The sequence below is a fragment of the Leptinotarsa decemlineata genome, unplaced genomic scaffold (assembly GCF_025532065.1).
Source record: "Leptinotarsa decemlineata unplaced genomic scaffold, Ldec_3_MD MMD2_tig00001393_RagTag_RagTag, whole genome shotgun sequence".
Taxonomy (NCBI): domain Eukaryota; kingdom Metazoa; phylum Arthropoda; class Insecta; order Coleoptera; family Chrysomelidae; genus Leptinotarsa; species Leptinotarsa decemlineata.
In genome coordinates, this window is record NW_027412562.1 from 4,666,186 (window position 1) to 4,679,089 (window position 12,904).

The window sequence follows — 12,904 nt, forward strand, 5'->3', positions numbered from 1 at the left end:
ATATGGTTTACATGTATAGTATGTCTGTATAGCATAAATAGCGTTAGCTTAGGAAAGTTTCCAGTTTAATCTTCCTCTTGAAGATGATCACTTGGTGATCGAAACACGTGTCGAGGTGTTAAAAATATCGATTTGGTGTTGGGAAAGAACTCCAGTAATATTTATTACTACACCAAAGGTTCCAAACAGTGCATCATAAATTCTTATGAGTGATCGTGTATGGACATTTATTAAAAATAGAGAAGGTGTCAAAATTGAAATTCAAGAGCATAGGTGCGAGCATTTCAAGACAATAAAATGCACACAGCAATGACTTTTTTTGTGAAATTTCCTGAAGAAAATTTTCAATATATTCCAATTATAAAATATTTGCAGGAACCCATTGTCCGAGCTGGTTCTGATTCATATTCAATTCAAATACGTTCATTGATTGGTTTTGTTGGAGAGGATTGTTCTTGTTTGTGGGGCCCCTGTTGACCCCACACACCGGCTGGTTTTTGGTCTGATGTGACCTGGGGTGGTATCGCAAGTTCAGGTGGGGATCCGGGCTATCGGGCTGTCCGCTACCTCATTGTCAGCGGGAACCCATCCAGGATATCTCAGAACTGCTCCGGGATGTCCTCCAGGGCTCTTAGGAGTCTAGCTGCGGGACACAGGAGCTTCTTCCTCGGTATCCTTTTAATTGTGGAGCATGCCTTCCAGGGAGTAGACAGCATATCGATGATAGCAGTGTTTTTGCAGTGTTTGTTTAACGGTGAGATGGTTGTGAATGTTTCGAAGAATTCTTCTCTCGGTTGTCAATATACGGTGGGTTTGTCTCGGAGAGATCGCACAGTTATAGTCCATGATCGGTCTCATAAACATTTTATATGTTTGGAGTAGAATCTCACTGACTCGTTGGCTCTTTCACGGACTCTGTCTAGGGTTTCACGTAGGTCGTTCTCCCATAATTGAAAGTCTTGTGAAAGTTACCCCCAAATATGACAACATCCTATTTGGGTCTTCCAATAGACTGAGCTGGAAATTGTTAATGGTTAGTCAAGGTCGAATTGTGGTATTAGGGTGTCTGAAGAGGATGATTTTGTTTTAGTAGGGTATGCAGTACCCGCCTATTGAAATAGTAACGGAGCAGCATGACTTATATATTATCTAAGCATTAGTCACTGAGATGACTGTGACAGTGCCGATTACATTATGTTATAGGATAGGAAATGTAATATTGATTCATTACCGTTTGTGACTTGAAGTAGAATAGTCGTTAATATATCGTTATACTGTGAATACGCGTATGATTCCGTAACCTTGTCTAATCTACTACATCAGCATGCCAGTAAACCATGTGCTTTATTATAAAGCCATACATGAATAAAAATCTAGTAGGTGGTAGAAAAACTGGCATCATTTCCATAATAATTAATAATGAATCAGATTTCCTTTAGGAACTATTTAAACAGAATACATTTTCACCTGAAATGATTTATTTTATAAATATATAATATCCCTCCGATTTTCAACTAAACCAGCTGCCACTGTCTTATGGTCCAACTTATTTCAAATTTAAACAAACTCTCCATAACCCCTCATTACCCGCCACCCACCTCGCCCATAAGTTGTACAGAAAAGGATAGTACGATACCCGCTTCAAAATACATGTATTGTATTGGTATAGGCATGGCAACTCTATGTCTTATTATTACTCTGAGGTATGAAGCATAGGCATTCTGTGATAAATAAGAAGAAGAAGAAATTGACGTACGTCAATTATCATTCTGTCATCCAGTAAAAGAATGGGTAGTGGGTTTGGATACTTAAATTGAGTCAATGGAGCAATTTTACCTAGGAATTGTACATAAAATTATTCTTTCTTTTCAACAACTTCAGTTATACTGATATAGTTGTTGTATTGGTTTTTAGTTCTGAGGAGTTCTAACCACGTGTATATTTGTATTGTATTGCGTTTAATCTGTCCAATTTTTGGGTGAAATTATCTATTTTATGCAAAAAAATCATTTGAGTTTTTTCATTTCACGTAGAAGAACTAGTAATGGCAGACTTTATAGATAGAGAAGCTGAAGAGAGCAGTGAGGTATGTGTTACCCTACCAAGATTTCTGACAAAATGGGACCATTTTGTTTCAATGATTTTTTCTAATTAATATCTCATTTATTCTCATTTCTAGGAGGAAGACTTAGAACCACGCGACCGCAAGAAAGCAAAGAAAGCTAAAGCTGTTGACAGTTCTGACGAGGAGGAAGAAGGTGAAATTGTCTATTTATATTAAAAGTATACAGTCCCCAAGTTGACAGACCTAACATTATTAGTTACAAAAGCAGTAATAATTTATAAAAAACACGTTTTTCAAATTTTTCGTGTGCTGTAAAATCATCAAAACCCTTTCCCTAGGAAGCTTTATTTCTGATCAACTTGTAAACTAAACTAATATCTCATCTTTTGAGTGCTGACTGCTGAACTGTTGAGAAAATTGTATTGAGCTTATTTGAATCATCTTCTAATGGTTTTCTGGTTGGCAAAATACAGTTCTTCTTTGTATTAGCTCATTATTTATTGAATACTTTTCCAGATGATGAAGACCGTTTACGTGAAGAACTAAAAGATCTTATTGATGACAATCCCATTGAAGAGAGTGATGCGGAATCTGATGCATCTGGTAGTAGTAGTAAGTATCTATTAAGTAGATTTTATATATATTACTGATATTAATATGATATTAATACCTGTTGCTACGTTGACCTATTTAATTTAAAAAAAAAACAGAAGATTGACATCTTGGTGAAATTCCATGCAGACATCAGATTTAGCCTCTAGTTTTTTGGTATAATTCAGTGGCTGAAACTGCAATAACATATTTTGAGACATATACTAGATCATACAGATTCAAATTTATGTGAAGATGAAAAAACATAGATTTTAGATGCAAATTACCTAGGACATAAAATGTGCATGTGGAATAAAAACATTCTAGCAGGAAAAGAAAAAATGCATACTAAATGAAACTGATTATTTGAAACTTTATTGTAAAGAATGTTTCATAAATAATCAACGTGGTTTTTCTATGAGAAAGTTTACAGTTAACAATCTATTGGTCTTTGAGTAAAATATTTTAGAGGTTCTGGGGAAGAAGGCCAGATGGATGCAGCCTATATAGATTTCTCCAAGGCGTTTGATTGTGTGGATCACAACATATTATTTAGTTTCATTGATCTGTCTTTATCATGGTTTGGCAATTTCTTGACTGGCCGATCTCGGCAAGTCAGGGTAGGAAATGCTAGTTCAACCATTATTCATGTAACGTCGGGAGTACCTCAAAGTACACCTTGCACCTCTTTTGTTCAACATCTTTGTTAATGGTGTTATAAAATGTTTTGAAAATTCAAACTTTCTGATGTTCACAGGTAATCTTGAAATTTTCAGACCAATAGAATCATTAGATTATGTTAATCTGTCACGTTACAACTTTCTTTGAGTAGCTTGGATAGGTGGTGTTTTGAAAAGAGTTTACACATGAACATCAGCAAATGTAGTTTTATCAGCTTTTACAAAGTGAATAGAAAATTTCATACCTCATACTCCCTGACTGGTAATCCACTAACATGTGGAGAATGTGTCACTTAAGTGAAGAGTCTAGAAGTTATCTTCGACGATCAACTGCTATTTGTAAATCATATTGCTGTCAATACATCAAACTACTGGGATTTATATTGAAAACCTGCAAACTAGTAACATTTAATTCAGTAAGAACTGTGTATCTTGCCTTAATAGTCTCTTGCTTAGAATATGACTATTATTTGGTTACCATTTTATACAAATCATTGTGTCACATCGAAAAGAGTCCAACATAAATTCCTGAGATTTTATGCTTATAAAATGTATTTCAGTATTGACAATCATGATTAAACAATTCTTTTTAACAGTCTCAACGTAGACTTTTTATTCAAAAGAAGAGAGAATGCTGACCTTATATTTATATACAAATTAATTAATGGCCTTATTACATGCCCTGAACTTCTCGAGAGGATTCACTCACTGTTGCCTTTCATCATAGAAACTATGGGCTGCACTCTCCTATTGATTGTCTACTTAGAATGTTCAATAAAAAAAAGACATCTAGAGATCACAGGTATAGGCCTGTCAAAATTCAAATGTCTTATTATAAGTACACCAAATTCTTGATGTGTTCACGTATTAATTATATAATTGTCGCCATTTATCTCTGTATTTTGAATTGTATAATCTACAGGGCGTTTATTAAACATACGGCAAAAATTTAAGGGGCTATTCCTTGGACTATTCTAAGGATATTTTGTCCTTTGATATTTGAAATTCTTTCTCGCCCTGTATCTTCAAAACAAATCGTCCTCTCAAAAATCATCAAAGGACAAAATATCCTTAAAATAGTCCAATGTTCAATAAACACCCTGTATAATTCTGTTTATCTTAGTGCTTTTACTTATTTACACGTGCTTGGGATTACTTTGATTCTCATTTTTTAATTTTCAGTCTTCTCTTTGATTGATAATATGTTTATTGTTTAAGAATAAAATTCTTATTACAAACACAATGTCAAAAATTAATATTGATATAAATATGAGGATAAGATGTGAAGTATAAAATGTAAATGATTAAAATAAAATATAAACAATATATACATACATATATAAAGGTTACATGACAAGAACTAGGACAACGAATAAAAATATGTTTTTCACACACAGTACAATCGCAATTTCCACACATTCTAAATTACAGGGCATCGTCAAAATATTCTTGTAGGTCATAATAGGCTTTATCACTTAATAGTTTTGTACATTTTCTGGATATGATAAAAGGAGTATCTTTGATTTCATTGGGAAGTTTATTGTATATTCTGTTTCCATTATATATCAATGAGTTTTGAAGCAAACATGTTTTTAGAATTTGTAGATTCAGTTCATTTGACCGCCTTGTGTGGTATGTGGCAGTAGATTCATAATTCTCCCTATTTTTATGTATAATTGACACGGTTTCCAATATAAATAACTAAATAACCATAAGGATTCTATGTTCCCAAAAAAGGGGTTTACATGAATCTCGCCATTTCGCTTTACATAAGTACCTGAGAGTCCTTCTCTGCAAGACAAAAACCGACTGCATAAATTGTTCACTGCAAACACCCCAAAAGGATATACCATACCTTAGACGAGAGTCTATTAAGGCATAGTACTACTTTCACTGCAGCAAACCCCAGTTCCTTTGAGATGTTTCTCAGTGCCAAACATCCAGACGCCAATTTTTGGTTGGTGTGTGCAATATGCTGAGAGAATTTTAAATTCTCATCTAAATAGATTCCCAAAAATGTCAAAGTGGAGTTATTTTTTATTGTGTTATTGTCTAGGGGGATATCAGGTATATTACACTTGAATGCTAATATATTTGTTTTGCTGGTATTCAATGATGAAAGATTGGAGTCAAACCAATTCTTCACTTTTTTTATGCTTGTACTATTATAAATAAATATATTATAATGAATAAAAAATAAAAAGATGTTTTTATAAGACTTACTCACATATTGCATTCTTATTTATCTACATCAGGGGTCTCCAAACTTTGAAGCCTTCGGGCCATAATGATTTTTTGAGTTTGTTCCAAGGGCCAATTTCTTCTCTTAACTATATTTCTAGGCTAGGATAGTCGCAAAGTGCGTGACCTAAGCAAACTTACGCTTTTTTGCATTTCAATTATTATTGTGTATTGTGACACTTAACGACATCTAGTGGCGAATAGTGGTACTATGTACTATCTTTTTCAGCTACCCGCTAGGTGGCATTAGGCGTAATTAAATATTTGGAATTATCGCGTTGATTCGAGAAAGTTCTGGTTCTAGCTAGTGTATTCCGATCACCTCGAGATGGCAGTAATAATTGCATATAAAAAGGCTAGCGGCGCAACTGCGAGTTAGTCTGCGTAGGAAAGGCGAAGGAAGCGAAATTGTCTATTGTGAAATAAAGTAACACCCGTCAATAAAAGTATTTTGATTTGACTTATTGTTTTTATGTGTGATTTGTTAGTATGGAAAAGAAGCGAAAAATCGACAGTGAATGCAGAACGTTCCAAGAAAAATGAAACTTGCAGTATTTTGTGATTGAGTTCAGTAATAAGGCGCTATGTTTAATTTGTAATGATACCATAGCTGTTCTCAAAGACCATAACATTAAACGACACTATGAATCGAAACATGTTCAAAGTTACTCCAAGTATACAGGAAGTTTGTGGAAGGAAAAATTTGAAGCTTTGAAACGCGGACTCAAATCGCAGCAATCTTTGTTTACCAAAGCGAATACTGAACAAGAGTCTGCAACTCGCGCCAGCTTTCGTGTGGCTCTTGAAATCGGAAAACGTGGCAAACCATTCACCGATGGAGAAATGATAAAAGAATGCTTGATTGCAGTAGCCGATGAAATATGCCCCGAAAAGGTAAATTTATTCAAAAGTGTCAGTTTGTCAGCAAACACCGTGGCTCGGAGGGTGCAAGACGTCGCAGAAAATATATCATCTCAACTGTCTGACAAAAATGGACATCATGAGTGGTTTTCTCTAGCATTGGATGAGTCAACGGATGTGTCAGATACTGCTCAGGTGTTGATTTTTATTCGCGGAGTAGATAAAAGCTATGAAATGTATGAAGAACTTCTTGATATTGATAGTAATCACGGATGACAACTGGGGCAGATATTTTTAAGGGAGTTGAAAATGCCATCAATAAAAAGAACCTTCGATGGAGAAATTTGAAATCTATAACAACTGATGGAGGCAAAAATATGTATGGTAAAAATAAAGGAGTGGTTGCACTTGTGTCAAAGGCTGTACAAAATGATGGTGGTTCAAAACCATTAGTCTTACATTGTATCATTCATCAACAGTCCTTGTGCGGAAAATGTTTGGATATGTCTGAAGTTCTAAAACCAGTCATATCAGTTGTTAACTTCATCAGATTCACTGGGCTGAATCACCGACAATTCCGCGAGTTTATTCAACAGATTGGAGAAAATGATTTACCATATCATACTACCGTACGCTGGTTTAATTGCGGAAAAGTCCTTAAGCGCTTTTTTGAACTTCGAGCAGAGATCGAAATTTTTCTAAATGAGAAGCAGCGTCCTATTGCCGATTTAGAAAAAAGTGAATGGATGTGGAAGTTAGCCTTCTATGTCGATTTGACAAATCATATGAATGAACTGAATTTGAGATTGCAAGGAGAAAATCAACTTCTCCCTGATTTATACATTAATATCAAATCCTTCAGGCAGAAAATAATAGTATTTCAATCGCAATTACGTAAAAAATGTTTCCCACATTTTGAAACATGTGAAATATTCAGCCACACTACAGAGACTGAATTTCCCATCAATTTTGCAATCGAAACTTTGAGTGCTTTGAAGATAAATTTTGATACTCGTTTTTCAGATCTTGATGTCATTGCCAATGAAATTAAGCTTTTTCAAAATCCTTTTGATTCTGACATTGAAACCCTGGCTCCGGAAGTCCAAATGGAAATTATTGATTTACGGTGCAGTGATATGCTCAAGAACAAACATCAAAATTCATCTTTGTTGGAATTTTATAAGAGTCTCCCACTGGAACAATTTGCATAAATTTGCTCGTGGGTTGTTTTCTGTTTTTGGTACTACTTACTTGTGTGAGAAAACGTTTTCCAAGATGAAGTACACAAAGAATGTTTACAGATCTCAATTAACCGATGAGCATCTTAAATCTCTTTTGATAATTGGTACAAGTAAAATTGATCCACAACTACAAAGTATTGTCGGTGGAAAATCACAATTACATAAATCTCATTATTGTTTTTGTTTTACTGTGATTCATTTCAATTATTTGTTAGTTATTAATATGCTTAAACTTAGATACTTAAGTTAAGTTTTCTTTGTCATCATTTCTGTCGTTAAGTTTTACCTTGTAAGTAAATAAAACCGAATAATTATCATTCTGTGTTTTCTTCTTCAACTTATCACGGCAATAGTAACAACAATTAGGTAATCATTGGCTGTCGCGGGCCAGATTGATGACAGTAAATCTTTGGCTGTCGCGGGCCGGATTGATGACACTGGCGGGCCGGATTTGGCCCGCGGGTCGTAGTTTGGAGACCCCTGATCTAGGGGGATATCAGGCATATTACACTTGAATGCTAATATATTTGTTTTGCTGGTATTCAATGTTGAAAGATTGGAATCAAACCAATTCTTCACTTTTTTGATGCTTGTACTATTATAAATAAATATATTATAATGAACAAAAATAAAAAGAGGTTTTTATAAGACTTACTCACATATTGCTTTCTTATTTATCTACATGAATAAATCTTCCTATAAGCTTTTATATAATACTAGTACTATGTTGCTGTATCGCTGCTGTTCCATTGTTTTGACAGAATCATAATCAACGAACTTAGGCGTGCGCAGCGTTATAGAACAGTGCTTTCAAAAAATGGTTCTACAGCGCCATCTAGTGGCGAAGTTACAGAAAAATTGATAGCCTAAAAACCTTCTCTATGAACAATTACTTATGCATGTCAAGTTTCATCACGGTCGGCTGAGCGATGTAGAAGTTTATCACTTACCAACCAACCAACAAACATCCCTTTTTATATATATGACAAGTACTATGTTGCTGTATCACTGCTGTTCCAATATTTTGACAGAATCAGAATCAACGAACTTAGGCGTGCGCAGCGTTATAGAACAGTGATTTCAAAAAATTGTTCTACAGTGCCATCTAGTGGCGAGTTACAAAAAAAATGATAGCCTAAAAACCTTCTCTATGAAAAATTACTCATCCATTTTTATATAGTAGATATATAAAAATGGATGTTTGTTGGTTGGTTGGTAAGTGATAAACTACATCGCTCAGCCGATTGTGATGAAACTTGACGTGTATAAGTAATTTTTCATAGAGAAGGTTTTTACGCTATAAATTTTTCTGTAACTCGCCACTAGATGGCGCTGTAGAACAATTTTTTTTGAAAGCACTGTTCTATAACGCTGCGCACACCTAAGTTCGTTGATTCTGATTCTGTCAAAACATTGGAACAGCAGCGATACATCAACATAGTACTAGTATGATATATTTTGTTATGTTGAACAATTGTAGGTTTCTAGAGCATGTAAAAAGCATGATTTTAAAAATAAATGTTTTTCACAAATATTTTATTTTTTAATTATGACTGGATATATTCCTCAGTTCATATTTCTCAGAAAGATGATTTTATGTTATAAATATAAATTTTTACCTCATGTTTAGGACTTTTTATAGACTACAACCTCAGATTTGTTCATCAAATCAATACTCTCATTCAAAGGTCGTACGGTATTCTGAAACATCTGTATTCAAACAGACACTATCTTTGTAGGTCTCCCAAAATTACCCTTTCAGACGTTCTGATTCTATCTATGTTCAATTATTTCGATGTCGTTTATGGCCCTTGTATCGATTCCATAACTTCTGCAACAATTTAGAAAGTACAGAACGCCTGCATTAGACTGATAGTTAGCTTGAATTACATAGATCATCAATCAATTAAATTGTTTGAAAATGCAAAACAGAAAAGAATTGCATTTCGCCTGTTTCATTCACAAACTGATAAAAAAAATAACAACCCACTTATTTGGTGAAGAAACTCTTTCCCAGACATCAGATACATTCAAGAAACCTTAGATTTAACAATAATTTTGACATTCCGAATCATAACAGCACTATCTATGAACGATCCTTCACGTATCATGCTGTAATAATGTATAATTCATTCAGTGAATCTTTGAAAAATTCATCACTACCGCTATTCAAAAGTAAACTTAAAACTGAATTGATCAGTCAACAGTGATCCAGACATAAACATTTATATTTCATTTTACCATTGTCCTGAAACTGGCATTTATTTTTTGTAACGTTTCTTTTTTTTTCAAACGTGGTTGAGTGGAAGAATAGCGCTTTGCTAAACTCCTCCACGTAAAATAAAGACCATGTATTATTATTATTATTATTGTTACATTGGGAATGTTCGACATACTGGAAGATTCAAATTGCCAGATACCATCATTCATACTCATAAAATTTGCTTAACAAGCATGATACCAAATGCAGGAATGTTTTTTAAATTTCAAATTCACTTTTCAGGAAGTCAAAAGCGAAAGAAATCAGATGAAGAAGATTTAGACGATCGTTTGGAAGATGAAGATTATGACTTACTTGAAGAGAATTTGGGTGTCAAAGTTGTGAGACGTAAATTCAAACGTCTACGTCGTTTTGATGATAATGAGAGTGAAGGAGAAGAGGAACAAAATGCTGATCAAGATCGAGATCAAATTGCCATGGATATATTCTCAGAAGATGTGAGTGTTTTTTTATTTGTCATAGACAAGTAGTGAATACATTCAATAATTTTGAGGAAAACGATAGTTAATGAGTTTTACTTTATATTTGTATTTCAAATAAATTTCTATTTAGTTTCTTCAATATTTCAATAACATTTTTAGATGAGTTTGAAGTATATTTTTCCTTATCTGTTTTGCTTATCTAAAGGAAAGAGAAGATCTAGCGAGAAAGGTAATTAAGATGAGGCTGTTGGAATTGTGTTTGCTTTGTCAGATCTCTCCTCGACACAGTCTTCGGACATGGGAGGTTTCTTCCCCACTTGGGGCTTTTTTCACGAGATGGAGTTGTTACTAGTTAACAATCTTTCTTTTATACAATGGTTTCATACATTCAGTTGAGCTGTGTTGAAATTAATCGAGTCCCAAACACTTTGCTGTTTGAATCGGATCTTTCCTGCCCTGATGAGAGGTTGTACTTAAAAACCTGTCTGTAGGTGATATACTCGAATAATTTCAGCATAATTCTGCTACTGCTGTCGCATATAATTCAATACCCGGCGTGGTATTAGCCTGGAAAGTAGTTGTTTTCTGGCAGACATTTACCAGAACCTATGGTGTAGGCAGTTGGCAGAGATGAATATTTCGAGATTTTATTCCGAAATATTTATTTTCTAGGTGTTCTAAGTTCAATTAATCCAGTTTACAGTTTTTATTTACTGTAAACATCCACTGCCATCATTTTTGGTTGAAAGAAAACATAAAAGATTACTGAACTTCACTCATTTGGAAACCCTGTCCGTCTACATTCTTTAACAAATTTTTGCCTTGCCTTTGCTTTTCTGCCTTACATTGAATGGCGTCTGGTAGTTTTTATGAAGATTTTATTGGTTACCGTTTAAAAATGTTCTGATATTTATGTGTTTCAAACTGAAATTTCATCATGGGATACTCCTAGTTTCAGTAACAATTTTTTTAAATGGTTTTTTGAGCTCTCTTGCTGTCACACATTTCAAAATTCTTACTACATCACTTGACTCTGTTCAGCAATCTAGAATTTCATCGAAATCAGTTCATCAATACTAAAGCTAAAGAAAGTTTGAAAAATATATTGGAATGGCTTACAATTACTGCATCAGATTTACTTCACTTGTAACTTTTTTAATGATGAATATGTTACAGAGATAAAATGTTCGATAACTAATTCGAACTCCAGTCAACCACTGCTTCTCAGTTGCAGGCATCATAGTCAAATACACTGAACAATATTTGATTATCCACACATAAATATCAGCTCTGTGAAAATTAATAATTAATTATTGCATTATTTTATGGTCTGTGTTATATAATGCATGTCTACATATATGTTGGGTTAGGTTTAGAGTAAATTAAGTTTGACTGTCTGTGTATACCCGGGATAAATGAATTGAATAATAAAATATCTTTCTGTAGGATGATGAACGAAGATCGGAGCGTAGCCATAGGGCCCCTGAACCTGAAGCATTTGGAGATGAAGAAGATGAAGGAGAATACTCTGATGCCGACGACTTCATTGTGGACGATGAGGGTAGGCCTATAGCCGAGAAGAAAAGGAAAAAAAAGCCCATTTTCAGCGATGCGGCTCTTCAAGAAGCCCAGGAAACTTTTGGTGTTGACTTTGATTATGATGAATTTTCCAAATATGATCAAGATGAGTATGATGAGTCTGAAGAAGATGAGGAAGACGAGTATGAGGAAGATGACGAAGGAGAAAGAAGGTAATTTTTATTTTCGTTTATTGCGATTCCTGAATTTCACTATTAATTAAAAACTCAATTTTAATTTCACACATAAATCTATTGTTCAGGAGGAGATCTAAGAAAGCTGCTAAGAAGAAGCCTACTAAAAAATCAATCTTCGAAGTCTACGAACCTAGTGAACTCAAAAGGGGCTTCTTTACTGACCTTGACAATGAAATCCGAAACACAGATATTCCAGAACGAATGCAACTACGAGACGTCCCAGTTACGTCTGTTCCTGACGACTCTTCTGAACTCGACGATGAGGCCGAATGGATCTACAAACAAGCGTTTTGTAAACCGTCAGTATCCAATATGGACGCGAACTTATCTCCTGAAGCTCGAGATAAAATGAAAAAAGGGCCGCAAACAATCGTCAAGATCAGGAAGGCGTTGGATTTCATCAGAAATCAGCAGCTGGAAGTTCCTTTTATCGCTTTCTACAGGAAGGAGTATGTTCAACCGGAACTGAATATCAATGATCTTTGGAAAGTTTATAGATTTGATGCAAAGGTAATAACATTTATTTGGAAATAGGATGCATTCCTAATATACAATAACAAAATTATAAGTAACAAATAATTAATTTGTATTCAAAAAATCATGACTTATCATCTTATTTGTAATAAATTCAGTTACATTTTTTAGAAATATGTTACAGTAGCTCAGTCCTAAACCTTTTAAGATTGAAGCTGATTTAATCGAATGGGCAATTTGTTGTACGTATCAAAAACTTTGACATATACTGAG

At 34.3% G+C, this 12,904-nt stretch overlaps 1 protein-coding gene across 1 annotated transcript in view; it reads left to right on the forward strand.

Moving 5' to 3' along the window:
- The first annotated feature begins 1,755 nt into the window (after positions 1-1,755).
- Positions 1,756-12,904, forward strand: part of Spt6 (transcription elongation factor Spt6) — a 34,023-nt gene continuing 22,874 nt past the window's right edge. Inside the window, exons 1-6 of the mRNA XM_074175854.1 lie at positions 1,756-2,086; positions 2,180-2,258; positions 2,582-2,677; positions 10,183-10,397; positions 11,829-12,133; positions 12,223-12,667. Of these exons, the coding sequence (XP_074031955.1) occupies positions 2,045-2,086; positions 2,180-2,258; positions 2,582-2,677; positions 10,183-10,397; positions 11,829-12,133; positions 12,223-12,667 (1,182 nt within the window). The 5' untranslated portion in view covers positions 1,756-2,044. The remainder of the gene's footprint in view (positions 2,087-2,179; positions 2,259-2,581; positions 2,678-10,182; positions 10,398-11,828; positions 12,134-12,222; positions 12,668-12,904) is intronic.